General features: G+C 42.5%; 1 protein-coding gene across 1 annotated transcript in view; it reads right to left on the reverse strand.

Annotated features, from left to right (window-relative positions):
• Positions 1–17,703, reverse strand: part of ADAMTS17 (ADAM metallopeptidase with thrombospondin type 1 motif 17) — a gene marked incomplete at both ends in the record, with an annotated part of 167,710 nt that overhangs the window by 83,854 nt on the left and 66,153 nt on the right. Inside the window, one exon of the mRNA XM_080625984.1 lies at positions 919–1,059. Coding sequence (XP_080482110.1) covers positions 919–1,059 — 141 coding nt within the window. The remainder of the gene's footprint in view (positions 1–918; positions 1,060–17,703) is intronic.

Here is a 17,703-nt window from a genome sequence, read left to right on the forward strand (position 1 = left end):
AGCCCTTATTTTCTTATCCATCCCTGATACAAAGGAGAGATTTTTCCCTTTTCCTTCACAACAATCTTCTATAAATTGGAATATCACTTTGTCATCTCCCCTTTTATCAGGGACCAGAGCAAGTTGAAATGCAATTTCTTTTTCAACTTCATGCCTTTAAGCTAATATTAGATATCCCATTTTCTTTCATTATTTTCCTTTCTCCCCCACCTCTAATCCCCAGAGAGGGGAATTTTTCCATGCTGAACCCATTCCTAGCAACAAAAACACTGGCCATTGTGCCAGACACTGTTTGTCAGAAAGCTGCCCTGTTGGTTTAAGACCGCAATTACAGAGTTCAGATAATTCCAGTGCTTGCTATAGTACATGAGAGTTAACAAGCAACAGGGCAGAAATCCTTCCTGAACTATTGAATCTGATGACCTGAAATATGGATGCAGGGGGAAAGAAGTTTGTAGTCAACTGCTTAGGACCAACAATCACCGAGGAGTGAGAAAACACATCAGAATTACCTCCAGGCAAAGTAAAGTTCCCATAAAATAAAAGCTATTTAACAATAAGAATGACAGTAAAAGCCACAGCTCAAAGCTGGCAACATCCTTCAGCAGAGATTTTTCCAGGCCACCTACATACAGATTTCTGTCACTGCAAACATGAAGGGCATTTTTTGTAAAATTAAGGTGATTTGGGTTGGTTTTAGTATTTTTATCAGTACATTGACAATTGCACATGATTATTGTGCCTCTCTGCCAACCTCAGTTTCAAAGGGGCTATGGTAATGGAGACAGATTCAAACTTGCACTCCCTAATGTCACAAACACGCACCTTTTTTAAAGGAAAATTGTTTAGACTTTCACTTTCAAATAATACATTGGAATCTTTTCTGAGAGGAATTTGGGTAATCAGCACATTCCTTACTTTAGGAAGTTTTCGAGGTCATCACGGCTGCAGGAAGACCAGGAAAGATCACTTGGGTTCCTGCCCTTCACCCATTCTCCAGACATAATGTGGGACCTCCCTGCGCAGGGCTGGTGATCATCATCATGGCTCATTCCCATGCTGTTTGATTAAAACAAAACAAGACAAGAAAAACCTATCAAGTTATGATGTGGGTCTCTCATTTCCCATTGGATTTAGTAATGACACTGTTCATTAAGAAGTCAAAATCAGGCTGCACATACAACACAGAATCATTCACCTACTGCTCTGGGAACCCATTGCTGAATAAACCATGGGTTTCTTTACATTATCCATTGTCTTAATTTCACAAAATTTTTAGTATTTGCGTGTTTGAAACTTTTAAGTGTGCTTCTTATGGACTTTCCTACCAGGAAATGTAACTACCTGAGGGTTCATGAGAAGTGATCCTGAAGAAGTGATGTAGCACAGCCAAGGGATATCTGCTAGAATAGCAGAGTTACTACTTACTAAATATTTTGGATTGATTTCCCAAACCTAAGGGATATGGTCTCTATAATCACACTGACAGAATGGTCAGTGAATTAGCATTAGAAAGTATTAGAGAGATTAGTATTTGTTGTTGTGTCAGGGTGGATTTGGAAAAACTACTGTCAGGAAAAGCACTTCTCTAAACATGTAGTATTGTAGTCTCTCTCTCATCTAACTTTGAAGTTAAATGAGAACTTGAGCCTCCTTTGAGCAGTGGGTTGGATCAGATGACCTCCAGTGGCCCTTCCAACCCAAATTAGTCTATGAATCTATAATAGCAATGCTCAGATAGGTGCCTTAGGCAGAATCAGGCCCGCATTTCTGCCAGCATTGCCCAAACAAGTATCAAGATTGCCACATGCCAGTCTCAGCAAAACCAGAATGTGACCTACTCAGCAAATCATCTAAACAAACAGCAGAGTGTGTAGTATAGACATACAAGGAGGAATTCAAACACATTCAGTGAGGATTTCAAAAAGCATTCAGACATAGAAAAGTATTACTTTAACCTCCATCCAACTCCCACTTGGGACCCTTCCATCATTAGTGGAGCCTCTACCCTTTGGCTGCTACAGTAAATCACTGCCCAGAATAAATCTCTGTTGCCACTGATGGGAGTTGAGACTCTTCTGCTGGAGGTAAGCCTTTGGGGACAACCTTCATGGTGGCAAAGAAAGGATAAATGATGTGATCAGGTTCACCTGCTACACCAGTGACGTGTCAGAACTCCTGACTGGCAATCTTATGCTCAGCCATACCGTGCCGCCCAGCAGCAAAAGTGAGTTAAAGGGTTTCCATCCTACTTGGAAATGATCATTAAAGCCATTTTTTAAGGTCATACAGAGTAACAACATTTTGAAATGTTGACATTCTTCCTTTGATTCCAACAAGGAATGAGAAATGGCTTTCAGACGAAAGGTGCCAGGGTCCCTTTCCAGCAAAATAACTGTCACCAATTTGGGGCTGAAAACACACATTAAGAAGAGCTCAGTAGATCTTCAGCTGGCTGGACTGAGCAAGCCAGGAGCAGTCCCTTTAAATCTGGTGTTGGACTCTTTAATCCATGCTATTTCTCTACAAATCAGAAGGTCCTGTTTGCTTTTCTGACTATGCTCTTGGCTTTGCTTCTCTCCAGTTGTGGGACTCAACCATTCAAAGCCTAAACACCACATTTCTAGTTGCAATGAACCAAAACCAGCTTCAGCAGTTTGATAATTATGGCTTAGATTAAACCACCATCTAAGCTATTTTTAACTTAAAGTGAAGATTACATGGTGGAGTCTATTATTTTAGGTTTATCTCCAGCGACATTATTATTTCTAGCAAAAACTACGTTTAACATAATTTTCAAACTCAGAAGTTCATAGTTACTCCTGGTTTTAAACCTTTGTGGGTTTCGAACACAGCAGAAACATTAACATCAAGCACATTTTGTTTGATGCACGCAGTAATAATTTAACAGTCTATTAGTAACTCTAACTTCAAAACAGTACAGAGTGAAATTCCTGCTCCACTGAAGTGAATGGGAGTTTTGCCATTGACTTCAATGGAGCCTGGATTTCACTCCAAATATTTTACCCATGTTGTTCCTGCACACAGAGAAAACTCTTCACATGCTAGGAAGAAAGTTCCAGCAGTATTCCTCCAATGCAAATAAGCCCTTGTATTCCTAAAAGTCAGGAAAGGAAGAGCTGAGCACCATGAAGCAAGGTATGGAAGCTTGCTGGAAATCTTGCAGAGGAAAGTTTGCCCAGAAATGCCAGTTGAGAAGGTTTGTGGGCATGCAGCAATCGTGTTAACTCCTCTAATGGAAAGAAGGCAGGTTTCCAAGGTTTCTTTCAGCTTGCCTGCCTTGCGGCTGCCACGGTGCTGAGACTCAAAGTTGGGTCCTTCAGTTTTCTACTCTGTCAGGGCTTCTGTGGGATGGGACTTGGCAGCTCTCCCTTTGTGGCAGCTTCCTGAACTGCCTCCTGGTCAGCACCTCAGCTGTCCCACTTGAAAAGGGTGAAAATAAATCATTTTCCTGACTTCCCAAGTGTTTTAGCTTCCCTGATTTTATTTTTTCCACAAAAGACTAATGTTTGGTCTAGAGCTGTTAATTAAGGAATGCCTCAGCTTTCTGATTAACTTCATTTACTCCTTGTTAAATTTGTTGAAAAGGGGATTTTTTTGTTGGCAAACAATGCAGGCAATAGTTACTGATTAGTACATTCCTGCCCTTAACTTCATTTCCAGCCTGACCTGATGAAAAATGTCTGCCTAGGACAATGCTGATTACTCAGCTCTGATTTTGCAGGGGTGTTTGAGGCAGACAGAATGTATTCTTTATAAAGACTGGGTCAGAACTCATATCTCAGAGTTATTTACAGGCTTCTCTGAAACTGGTTCTATTCTTACAGGTGTGGCAATCAACACCTTTCTGAGTCATTCCTGATTCTTAGCAGAAATTCTTTCAAAAGTCATAAGCATAAAGGAATTGAGCCTGAGCTATTGATATAAAGCAAAGGAGCTCTGCTAAGTCCAAAGAACCATGCCAGTTTATATTAAGTTGGGATCTGGCCTCAAGGTACACAGGCAACCTCTACTGGCCTCTCTGTGATGAGTTTCTGGTAGAATGAAACCAGCAACACCTTTGGAGCCTGTTTTAATTGGCAGTGCAGAACTTTTCCCAGCATCTACTTTACCTCACAATGACTCACTTGAGGAAAGGATTAAATGACCTGCAGGACTAAGGCATACCCCTAGCATGCTAACACATTCTTTTCTGAAGTTCAAGGGTCTCCAGCTACATCAAAGGGATCAGTTTTTTTAAAACACATAGTAAATGTAATGCCATGCTGATTCTTTTCACTAATGAATAGACCCCTTCCTTTTAACAGAAACAAATCAGACAGAGCATTATGTATTTGAAATAAACAGCAGTGCAAGCACTGATTAAGTACTCTGCATTTTCTTTGTGATCATCTAATCTTACTTGCTATTCAGAAGTTCACATGGAATTAGAAGCAGATAATCAGTCTCTTGAAATATTCTGCCTTGGGAAGTTCTATTTTTACATGACCAGATCTTGACAAGAAAGCTGATAAGAATGGCTCTTAGATCAGAAGTAGGAAAGTCAAAATGACACTATATCACCCTGCAAACCCGCTGCCTTCTGTGCCTTTTGAGTCATAACTGTCCCTTTTACCAGACACAACAAACACACGGTGCATGTTATCCTTCACACTGCATGTTATCCTTCACACTGCAAGGCCAGCAGAGCCAGTACAGATGGGCACAGTCACTAGCTCTTCGGGGTGAATTTCAGCCTTCAGTTCATCACATTCTCCTGAAGACAATGAGATTCCACAAAGGCAAGCAGGAACAGCATAGACTGTCAGTTCTTCAACTCCTTTCACTCTATGTTTATTCAGAGTAAGAACAATGGGACTCAGGTTTCACACTCCAGCTTCTTTTCTAGTATAAATAATGCATTGGTTATCAGTCAAAGACTAAGGCATCAGCGAAGGAGTTCTACAGTATATTTATTGTTGCTCATCATATGTGAGTCCAGAAACAAGCTGACTGACCAGTTTGAGTTCTGACCATTAACAAGGCAAATTTTATCAGGAGTCAGAGGGAGGCAGCAACAACAAATCTCTTTGATGCTGCTTTTTGTAAAATGATGCTTTCAAGTAGCATTGCTATGAATCAAAACTAGCAAGCAGGCTCTCAAAGCTCTGGCCTCTGAAATCTGTGCTTTTTTCCAGGACACTATTCTCTGTCAGAGGCCATGCAGCAATCAGAACTGGGTCAGGACACCAGAATTACACTCTGGGCCTGAGCTGCCCAATTTCTTGTATAACCCTTTTAGCTTAATTCAATTAACAGCCATTTGCTCTCCCACAGCAACGCTAAATAAATGCACTTGCTTTGTTCACTTTGGTCATTAGCGGAGCTTCTCCTCTAGACAGTTAATGTAACCAAGCTGCTCTGTTTACCCTTGGTGCATTTTCTAGTGTTTCCTGTTATTCTTTCACAGCTTGAGCCAAAGCTCACCAAAGCCTGTGGAAAGCCTCCTACCTCCGTGGATGCACTGCATGCTGCACCTCCAAGTTCTTAAGGTCATGTATACAAATATTCATCAGAACCACGATGACTCTCAATAGGTTTCCTATTAAAAGCCCCAAATCCCAGTTAAAGGATAACACCGAAGAGCTGGGGGAAACTGGTTTAGGAGATGCTTTGAATTTTTTCAACAGCTGTAACTCTGTGGCTGTAACAAACCACTTGAGAAATCCCCAAGATTATTATCATTTACCCCAAGTATTGCGAAGTTGGGGCAAGAGACAAGTTTGATAGAAAATACCATCAGCAGTAGAAGAGCTTTTCTTCAGATAAAGGCAGAAAGAGGGTAACGAGAGAGAATTACAAGGCAAGCTTGAAAAACACACACACAGAAGTGGAAATACCACGAGCTTCTACAGTCCCTCTGTTTCAAATAAGCACTTTAGCTGGCTGTTAATGGGACCTTCTCCATAGTCTGCCTGTGAAAGCTAGACTTTAAAAAGGAGGAGCTTCTTGGGGCCACTTGCCCTGCAAGTGCAACATGGGCTCAAAGAACTGAGCAAAGTGCCTGCTACAGCAGTGTCCTAAATACAAAGTGGAACAGGAGAAGGCAGTGATATCTCTTGCTCAAAGTGAAAAGTTCAGTGGGGCCACTGAGGTTTTCACATTCTTGGCTGCTCTGTGCTGGAAAGCACACTTTCTGTACCTGTGTTTTCCTGCAGATGTTCTCTAAAAGGCTGTTTCTGCAAGGCAGCAGCGAACTGCACGTCACAGCTGGGTAGGTCACTACTGACCTTCCCAAAAGAGCATATGAGAGAAATCATTCCTGGTGACCCAGCTTTCCATGATTCACCTACAGGATACCTGCAGAGCCAGGACTAAGCACACAGAATCATAGAATGGTTAGGGTTGGAAAGGGACTTAAGATCACCTAGTTTCAAACCCCCTGCCATGGACAAGATTTCTCTCTAAATCCCACCAAAATAATGCAGAATAATGCAAAGGGAGTGCAGACTGGACAACATCTTCACATACTGTGAGAGGGAAGGGAGAAGGAGAGCTGTAATTTATCTGCTTTGGCATTTCAGTGTGGGCAGGATGACAGTGCCCCATGGGAAGGCTGCTATTTAGACATGCTGTGGGCACAAATGCTATCTGTTCCTTCATACGAAGGTATAACTGAAGGACAAAATTCCTCTCCCTTCCCACTTCCTATCAGGTGTCAATGAATGGTTGAGAAGGGAGCCCTGACTATAGCGTCCATCCAATCTCACCCACAAAGGAAGATGCTGGTATGGAAGGAGGTTATACAGGGCACATGGCTAACAGCTGAGGACATTAAACACAGCCATTAAACTCAAATCAATATAGGTCACTACGCAGAGAATGTACGTCAACAGTTCTCAGCAGCTACTACTTGGGCTGGATTTGAACCAGCAAGTTAGAAGTGGGAGAGAGTATAGCACATAATCCAGGCTATGAGCCGGCCAGTCCCAAAGTGAGTTCAATGTCAGGAATTTTTATTAACGTTTGAAATTGAAGCTGCATCACTGGAAAGGTGCCTACTTCTGAACTAGTTCAACATGTTTAACGTTTCAATAGAAAATGCTGATATCTTGGAAGTTACGAGGTTTCCAACCAGTTGGGAATAAAGGCACAACAGAGGCAGAAGTGAAATGGGGTTGCTGGAATTATATAGGAGCTGCAGTGCAAAGTGAGGATGGTAAGTTTAAGAGTGACCTCGAAAGGTGATGCAAAGCAAGCAAAGAAAAGCAGAGATAGCCAAAGGGGTTAGGAGGGGGGCCAAGTGAGGCTTGGATGGAGGGCAAACTAACAAATGCTGGAGAAATGCTGAGCTGGGGAGGAGGCAACAAAACAGCTTGTATAACCTTCTTACAAAACCAACTGTCACTAAGCCTGCTGGCTTAATGGAAAACAGGCTTTTTCACCTTATGCTTCTCAAACATGTAAACACAGTCACTTAAGTACAACTTGACTATTTCAGAAGCTGTCAGAAGGTTCTTTGGGAAGCTGTGATTAAGAGGAGGAAATGACCAATGGTCATTGCGTACATCATGTTATCTAGAACAGGGGTATTCAGGATGGCTGCTGAGCTATTGGGTTTGGGTTTTTAATAAGGAGAGACAATATTTAAAGGGAGCTATGACTACTGGACTCTTGTTTTCACAACCAAGTTTATGTCACTCTCCAATAATGAAGTAACCAGATATTTTATATGGTTATCTACTCATCAAACAGCCAAGAAGTCAACAACAGCGAGTGAGAACACACGAACGCCTATGTTGAATAACTGTGGAAAGCTGTGGTTTATTCAGCTGCATGACAGATCCAGCCCTTTATGATATGGTCTTCATTTAAAAAGAATTAGTTCTTTTGCCATGGGATCTGGAAGGCAGCAAGTACAAGCTTGTGCTGCAGGGGACAGAGAGCAACACGTGAGAGGCTGACATGGCAGGAATAGGCAGTGGGGCTTTTACTCGCTCTAATATTTCTTCTAAAAGCTTTTCTGCCCATGTGGTTCTAGGTAACCGTGACTGAGTTGGTCAAAGCCCACTGACATCAACAACAGCCATAGAACCACAGAATGGTTTGGGTTGCAAGGGACCTTAAAGATCATACAGTTCCAAGCCCCCTGCCACAGGCAATATGGTTTGATTGAAGTTAGACCAAGGCCAACCCAACAGGCTCAGCACACTTAGAATAATTTCACTGTCTTTTGTGTTGATCAGAGTCATGGTGATGCCCATTCCAGCCTTTCTTTTTGGGCCTTAACAGCACACAGTGTGTAGAGATATATCACAAACCACTCATTGTAAACCATGTGTAAGCACCTCTCTACTGGGAATCGTTTCTCTCAAGCTATCAATGAAGAAACACTGGCTACTTGTAATGAAAGCTGAGCTGTGACCCTAAAGCAAGAATAAAGTCATTTAAGGACCAAAGGTAACATCCCTATGAAAATGTATGCATTGAGCTGTTTCCTTTCCCTCCAACGTTTAATCCGCTTCTTGGACATGAAAAATGCTCTCTCCCTCACTTGCTTTAGTTTGGCTTCAGAAAACAGGGAAGTGTTGCAGGAGGAGGACAGTGACTAGGAATGAAACAGTGATGGGCAGAGAAAGACTGCTCATTTTTTCTGGTGAGCAGAGGCTGCTGTGCTCCATCTGTAGCTCCTTGTATGCAAGAAGCACCCTGGTGCATTGCAGAAGTAACATGCTGAAGGGTAACAAGCTGTTTGCTTTCAGCACTGCCTGAAGTGAGTGAGAATGAGACCTCAGAAAATGTGACATGCATTTCCTCAGAAGATGAAAAGGGAATATAAATTGCAGGGTGGAAAAAAGACAAACCCCTGGGATAGCTGGGTGGGATTTCCCACCCACCAGGGAAGAGAGACAAAAGCTCAGTAAGAAGGGCTGACGTGTCTGTCACTCACTGTTAGCAACCTAAAGGGATGCTCCTGCATGCAATCCACAGCGCACTTTTCCAAAGCTCTTGCGAAACCAGTGAAGTCTCCAGTCAAGTATATTAATGACAGTGGATCAAACCTGAATTAAGAGATGCAACACAAGACACCCTTAAATGAAACACAGGAGAAAGGAGACACTGGAGCATATTTGCCAACTATGTGCAACCCAAGTAACCACAAATGTCCCCCACTCTACCCCAGCAGGAAGCCACCCACTGCTGAGCGCTGTGGGAAGCAGGGCAGCCTGAGAATGCACTGTAGGAGTCAGGAATGCTGGCTGCCTTCCCCACATGGGGAGATGAATTCTCCATTCCTGGAGGTGGGAACGAGGAGATGGCCAACATCAAAAGACAAAGAGGTGTGAAGTAAGTGTAATATATATAAATTCTACCAGTATCACGTCTTCTGAAGTCCCCAGACAAGCCAGTGGATACATGCTTTATGGTTCCCAGAGCAGCAAAAGTCTTTTTCACAGAAAGAAATATTCTTCAGCTTCTTTCTTGGTCTATGTTGCCAAGCACTGTGGGCTTGCAGGTTCAGTGCAAGAAGAAATCCACCCTATGTGACCCTCTTACACTGATTCACCAGTGGCAGGTGACTAGAGGACAGTAACAAACCTGTTTAGGAAAAAAGCTGCACAGGAAATGCATGATCCAAATCTATTAGTTGCAGTTATAATCTCTCAATGGATCAGCCTGAGAAGTTCAGCTGAAGGCATTAGCTCTAAGGACATAGCATTTTCAGTCACTTCCATCACTCAGGAGTGCTCCCCATCCTTATGGAAATGTTGTTTCCGGTAATATTCCTCCTATGTACCAGCTCCCCAAACTCTTGCGATTTTTCATAATGGTGCATCTGGGAAAATAATTCATAATCCCAGAACCATCTGGCCTTGGCTGTTTATAAAGGGTTTTAAAAGCTCAGCATGCTATCTCACTTAGCCTCACTCATTTGATCAGCAGGGAGAGACTTGATATCAACAAAAAATGTTGCAAATTATGGCTTGGTATCAAAGCAATTTTGAAACGATACGTTCAGACCAGTACTGAACGGGAATGATTTGGGTAGTGGGTGTGCCTGGTTGCCTACAGACCTCAAGGCTAATGAAGCCAAGTTCACTTTCAAATTGTTCAAGAATGCCACATAAAGGAAGTAAAAAGCAACCTGAAGAGAGATACTCTTCCTTTGGGTAACTTTGGCTTTAGCATGTTCATGTGAAGCCAAATTACAAAGAAACAAAAAAAGTCTACTATCTTCCTCTTTAGAGGATCTTCATCTGATAAGAGGTGCAGCACATGTTGTTTAACTAAGGGCAGCTTTCTGGAGACCACATAGGAATTTTCCTCATGATTCTGTTCATTGTATCAGAGGTGCTGCTGCAATGATGCATTTGGCAAACCTGGTATAAGGCTATTTCAACAAACACCATCCAAATTTCAGGAAGAGCTGCAGATATGCATTGTAGTACTTCAGGTATAAGAAGACAACAAGAATACATTTTACTAACAAGTAAGTTCGTTGTTTTCCTTGAATGGAGAGAAGCCTCAGGATATCCGGATCAGTATTGAAAAGGTGTCAGATGAACTAACGGAGAGAGAGTAGAAGGGAGCTGTGCTTTTCCTTTGAACGAAAGATACTTTTCCTAAGTATAAAGACTCTCTAAACTAAGAAGCAAACCCATTTCTAGGGAGTACCACTTTATGCTGTCTAGTTTTAATGTGTATAATTAAAGTCAATATTTTTAAAGCTAGATCTGAGACCTGCCTTTTCATTAGCTGCCTCTGGAGTGATGCTGGTGAACACCAGGAAGGGAGCCCAGCTGGCAGCAGGTGGAACACATAGGAAGGCTGTGGAAGGCACCTACCAGAAGGTGGACATCAGAAATTCTTGAAAGGTCAAACTGTCCCATTTGTGGATAAGATCTGGTGAACAAAGTGAGTGTCTCAGTGGCCTTTGGAGCAGAGAAAGAAGATACAGTAAAAAAACCTGTCATTTTTAAGGCTCAACCCCCAAAGCTCATTAGAGCCCAACAGGAAGGAAACTTTTCAAGCAAGTGAGAACAAACCATTATGATCAGATTTCTTTCACTTTGATTTGTTTTACCTAAAGAACAAAAGCAGAAAACTGAGAAAACCATGGATTATTCTTCTCTTTTTTGGAAACTGGGGTTCAAATACAGACACAGATGACAAAACTCCCTGCCGGGTTGGATCCAGCAATGGAAAGAGGCCCAGCATCTGATGTAGGGATCAGTGAGAACAAAGAAGGCTGTTTCTTTAGTTTGTCTAGTAAACTCTTTTTGCTGAATTTTACACCCCAACACAACTCTTGGCTAAGAGGCAGCTAACCTTGTTCCACTGCAGTGCAGCCTTCCATGGACATAATGGTAAAGAGAACCACATTTTTAGAGGCAACAGCATTTCCATTGGCATTGCTGCTGCTGCTGGGTTATTACCAAAGACTTTTCCAAGTGACAGTCTGGGATTTATCACTTTCCTCAGCTCTGCAGTCATTTTCACCTGGAACCTGTTGAACTCAGCAGGCCAGGCACACAGCATGCGTTACAGGCTATTGGAACCCAACTACTAGCAGAAAAGTAAATATTGCAGTGAGATTGCTGCTCTTGTATAAAAACAAATGATTATTTGGTAAATGACACTTGCAAACCTAATATATCCTGTTTTGGTATGTACTGCAGAGGTTGCACAATTGGGACTTGTACTGTCCCTATGTTTTGGGTCATTGGTTGCACAAGGCTGTTGCCAGCAAAGCCAGTGAAGTATGAAACCAGAACGCCTGTAGCAGGAAGCACATGCAAGATCTGCCAAATCATTACAGCCCAGCTATTTAACATGGCCTTGGCTTACTCAGCAGAATAAGCCTTCAGAAAGAAAGACACAGCTGGCAAAGCCACAAACCTATTGATGAAACGAAAATTGTGCTGTCTGGGACTTCCTAAATGACTGTCGCTTGCCTGTTCGGTGCAGTTTTATTTTGTTAAGTAAAGCTGTACAAGATGCTCAAAAACAAAGAACTTAGAAGGATTGCAAGAGAATGTTGCCTCACTAGGGATTACACAGACATCCTTCACAAAGCCAGAGTCAAACCATAGAAATCCTTGCCCAGAACCACACTAATGTTTGTCACAAGAGTCCAAAAGGCAGTGGGAGGTAGACATTCCCACACCCAGTTCCAATGCAGTTATATCCCAATACAGTAAACAAACCATCAAATGTGGAAGAAACAGGGGTGTGAAAAGATACACATGATAGAAGGAAGGTTCCCCACCACCATGACAGGACTAGCAGGTTCAGCACCTGTAAATATCTTGCAGTTTTACATCAAACTACAAACCAGGCCTATTATCCAGAGTCTGGCCCATGACACTACTCAAGCCTCTCAATTTCTCCTTCCCGACCTTCTTTTTCTCTGAATGATTTCTGTATGTGATTTTCTTCATGCGATTTTTCACTACGTGAGATCCTACTGTCATTGCAAAACCAACGTGCCCAGATAAGCTTAAAACAATAGGAATATTCTACTTCTGGATTCAAATTAACTTACTCAGGTATCACGGACTGTGTTATGTTGGGAAACACACCTTCTGCCTAGCGATGTTCCATCTTCCTCAGGTCAGACCACCCATGACTGCAGAAGGCTACACTGATTTTTTTAGTTGACATATGTTTAGCTCTGTATCTGTCTCTGATCTCTGCTTCCTTTTGACTAATTTAGGACACAGTTTTCAGAAAGCTATTATCAAGCTACTAGTATCAAGCTACTTAGGTATATAATAATTCTTTTTGGTCTAAACCAGACCCCTCAGTGCGTTAAGCATGGGTGGAAGGAGCATCTCCTGAAATCTTAGGCTATACCTAGTCCTCTCTCAAAACCAGAACATGTTGTTTAATAATTGCTTTGACTAGATCATACCATTCTGATGCACAAGCATGTATGATGAAATAGGCAGTGTTGCATTATGTCTTTTCGGAGTTGTACAGAAAAGGGCTGTGAAAATGTGCTTGCAATTATCTGTGGAAGAAGAATGAAACCTGGGAGGAGGGGAGCAAGAAAAGGGAGCCTGGGAACAGAGAGAGACATTCCACAACAGATTTACAACACAAATGGCAGAAAATAAAATTAGCAACTCCAGGGTGGGGCACAGACTGTTGCCAGCAGCTTTGGCCAGCCCCAGGGTATGTCTGCATGGCAGCCAGTCCCTCTCAGTAATCCTGAGACTGCAATATACTGGCACAGCAATGTACTCCTGCGAGATTTAACATGGAGAGTGCTGGCAGGAGTAGAACATAGCGGGGGTAGTAACCTGAATCAAACTACCCAGCTACTCAGGAAGTCTTGGTGCAGCAAGTACCTGAGCTTGCTAGAGTAAAGCTTGCATGGGATTGCCTCTGGCTCCAGTCACCCTTGGATCCAACTGACCTTGAGTTTCAGCCCCCTACAAATGCAGACATGTGAGTTCCAACACATTGTCTTTTACAGCATGGTCAAAACAGCCACACAGGGTTTTACAAAGGCACAGAGAGACCACAAGACAGAATCTATATCCAAACTGCCAGCAGTGTGATTGGAGAGGCTTATCCAGTCACAAGGAAGATCCTCTGTCAGCCACAGGCTGCATCCGCGAGCCACAACGTAAGTGGATAGTACCCTACAGGCCCACAAGATGGACACCTCTTTGCAAGGTCTCCCTCTAGTAAAACGTTAGTGCACTGGAGTGAATAAGATGCCTGTGGGCATGTGTTAAACTGGAGTCTTTAACTACATGTTGAAATACTACCCTGTGGTAGAAGTTTGGCCTCATTTGCAGGACAGAGAGACTGGAGTTAAACTTGAAGTTGTCCAGATAACCCTGAAACTGAGACTGCGGTGCTTCTACATGTTTGATTCTGCAGTTTTAGCAATGTTGGTTTTAATGCCTTTTGGGAGGTAAGAAGCGATCTGGGGACAGACTGTTTCCTGCCAATTAATTGCTGTACTTTTGCAAGAGCAATGAAGAAAAACATTCCACAGAAATTCAGGTCAGGCAGAACCTGCCTGATAAATGTGGGACTCACTCGTGCCTCTGCTCCACCTCAAACAGCAGTTGAAAGGTCTGCCTTTTCTGTGACTGATCCTGCTGTCAGCACCATCACACTTGGGGATCCCACTGGTTGCTTTGCCCATGCTTCTGAAAACAGCTCCTTACAAATGCTATGGCGAAAGCCTTGTGTTTGCCACCATTACAATGCAGATGGTCAAAAGAGCAACACAGAACAGAAAGGAAGCTCAGATGGGATCCCTTTTGGAAAAATAGGGTTAATGTTTAAAGTCAGTCAGGACAGAAACTACACTCAGGTGCGTACATCAGTAGAGCTGTGTGTTCAAGGCTGAACTGTGATGAACTGCTCTAAAAGAGGTAGGGAGAGTTGTTGGTGTTTTTCTTTGAAAACAGCTTCTCAGTTCCCACATCCTGCACCTCAATGTTATAATCCCAGAGATTGTAATGACAGAGTTTGTAGCAAAGGTCCCTCAGTTTTTACATGCTCAGGTCCGTGTCCATTTACTATGGTGGTCCTCAGCTTCCACATGTAATTTTCAGTTTCTAAAATGCATTATATGAGCAGATCCCTGTTAAGCTGCAGGGCAAGGACTTTGGTTCAGTTCTTAGGAACTAACCTTGTGTGCCTGCACTACACTGGCCTGGCTGTGCCAGTGTACGTTGTCACAGGACTCATTCTGCACCTTTTGGATCTGCTTAAGATTGCCTTCAATATTTTCACATTCTGCCTCACAACTATTTGCATGACAACCTCTCTGCTGGGTGCTGCACTAGATAGGTTCAGGGAGGTAAGTTTAATCACAAGTCTATTAGCATAAGTATCAGGCCACAAAGGGAACATCCAGAGAGTGCTTTTTCCTTACCTGCAACACACCACAAAGGCCATACTTAATTATGCAGCAATTATTTATGTACTCTAAGGTAATTTTAGCCAAGCTACATCTATCAAGATTTAACATCTAAAGCAAATGATTACACTGGACAGAAACCTGCTGGTTCTAAACCCTTCTCTTGTCTGGTTCCAACTCCAGAGCTATTTGGTTTTTGCACTATAGGCTTTTAACCTTTGGATTTGTTTTTGTCCTCATCTGTTTCAGCTTCAAGTCTGAGGCCATGCGGTTTCAAGACTGTTGGCAGCAGACTGAATCTTGCTTATTGTCAGTTGAATCTGATTCACTTTCTTCAGGGCATCTGACACGGCGTGGCTTCCAGCCATACCACCTCCAGCTATTCTCTCACCATCCAGGCAGTGCCAGGTTCCGCTAGCTCATGAATGGGAATCTTCCCTCCTCACCCAAGCCTGCCCCCCATCCCACAACAGGAAAACTGAGGCTGTTGAAAGAAACAGGAATGGCAACAAAGCTAGCATTGTTGTCCTGAAAAATCACTCTCTGGCTGCAGCCCACCCGCTTCATTTAGGGGGTAATGGATATAAGGCTGAATCCCAGGTTTTGTTTAAAACACTTATGTGCCTTTTTCTTTGGAGAATGACTTGAAAATGGTAACAATGTCACTGCTGTAGGCAAAAAGAGAAGCTGGGGAGGGGGAAATGGCACTATTTTTCTCAAAGTCACAGTTGTTCAGGGTGGTCTTTAGGGTATACATCTCAGTCCAATTTTACACTGGTGCAGTTCATAGAGGAAAAGGGATGCACCATTTAAGACCACACTGGCAACAGTAGGGCATTTTCAAGCTCTTAGTAACGGAGTTGCCCTGCTAGTCTGAGGAAAGGTAAGAGTTAGAAGGAGGTCAGCACATTACGCTGTTTATAATATGAAGACCTTGGACTTACATATTTTAAGACTTCAGAGACCACTGTGATCTCTGTGTCTTCCCTTCTGTGTAAGTCAGAACACAGTACTGCATCAGTAACACCTAGATATAAACCAACTAACTGGTTACATTAAAGTGTGTTTAAAAGACATCCACTATTGACCATGCTGAGTGAAGGAACAAGGTTTGCTGAGGGTTGTGTCTTGTATGGTAAGAAGTTTATGATTTGCAGCCTCATCACATTAAGTATCCTCTATCCTGCCTGTTACCTTTTTGTAACAGCAAAATCTTTCTCTTGGACTCCCTGTGGGAAAAGTGGCATCTAAATACAACTGGATGCTCCCTTTGTGTCCATGGACCAAAATTCTCACTCCAGATTTGAAGATACAAATACAAAAGATAAAAGTTACATCATTCACCCCATCATCAAGCTACAACAACTCTATAGGTTAAACCTAAAGATGAGCTTTTATAGGAGCTACAAGCACCACCCTAATGGGCTTATTTCATGATGTCTCCATGTTTTCACAGTGCAGCTGTCCGCAATAGTGTTTCTTGCAGTGAGTCCAAATGACATTCATGGCAGATTAGGAATCTGACACACCAATTCGTAATCCATTCACTTTTTCCAAAGCCTACATCACAAACTATCTGTGGATGCCAAGCTGGGCTTGTGATCTCCACAGACATTTGTTAGTCTTAGGGCAAGAAGTAATAAATCTCAGCTTTTCTGCACTCATCAGGAAATCAGCCTTCAATAACGCTCACAATTATGGGTCTCCAAAATGCATATTTTTGCCAATATGGACGTAAGTTTTGGTTAGATTTTTTCCTTTTTAATTACGAAACTTGTTCCTAGTTTTCCTTGGGTTTCATTTTTCAACCTGCAGCTCATGTCAATTTTATCTTTGTCTCTGCAATGGGTTTCCTTACATTTCACTTAAAAAATACCAGTTTGTAGGTGAAGTCTGCAAACAATCCTTTTACTTGCACAAGACAGGCTGAAACAGGAGTGCTCAGAGCATCCTGTTGTGCTTCAAAACCAGAAGAATAAGGAGTGGGCTGACACCTGGAAAGGTCAATGAAAAGACTCCTGCTGACTCCAAGGCCAGAAGGGCACCAGTATATTGTCCAGCTGTTGAACTATAGTAACTAGGCTACTGGGAGATGACAGTATAGAGGGATGATTTTGATGCTCAGGTTGGGTGCTAAGTGAGAGATGGCATTTTTTCTCCCCTGTTTCTGCTCATGAGGCAGCTCTGTTAGAAAATGCAGTCTCCTTTGCCATTTGCCCTCCTTCACCTGCAATCTTCATTTAAGCATTCCAACTCTCCCCACAATGGGATCTATGACTTTCCTGAAGTAGAAGATTCTCTGCACAATAGCACATTCACTGACTAAATTCTCAAGCCACCCACTGTCACCTCCTTTAGACATCTCATACTCACCTCGTGAAATGGTTTTCCAAGATGGAGGCAAAGAAAGAAACCAGCAGAGAAAGGACATTATGGTCTTTACCACCAAAATTGCACTAAGAAAATGGAGTTTGTTATTTTCTGCACAGATGGAGAGCTGTATCCAAGAGCATTACATCCCCTATTTGTGCTGTGGATTTCTTGCAAGACAGTATTAGAAGGAAACTTGACAACTCTGCTGAGAAACTTGGCAAACACCAGGGCAGGCCAGGCTCTCTCTTTTACACAGCTGCATTTTCTGCAGCTCAAGTATTTTTCCCCTCTTGCTGTTTGCCCATCCAAAGATGAGTGCTGAATTTCCCTTAACATTATCCACAGGTTAATTTATTATTAAATTTAGGCTCAGTTTAACATCTTGGCATGCAATTTAAATAAAACCAAAACCAAATGTCCTTCATTTCTACTGAAACCAC

The sequence above is a fragment of the Psittacula echo genome (assembly GCF_963264785.1).
Source record: "Psittacula echo genome assembly, chromosome: 10".
NCBI classification, from domain to species: domain Eukaryota; kingdom Metazoa; phylum Chordata; class Aves; order Psittaciformes; family Psittacidae; genus Psittacula; species Psittacula echo.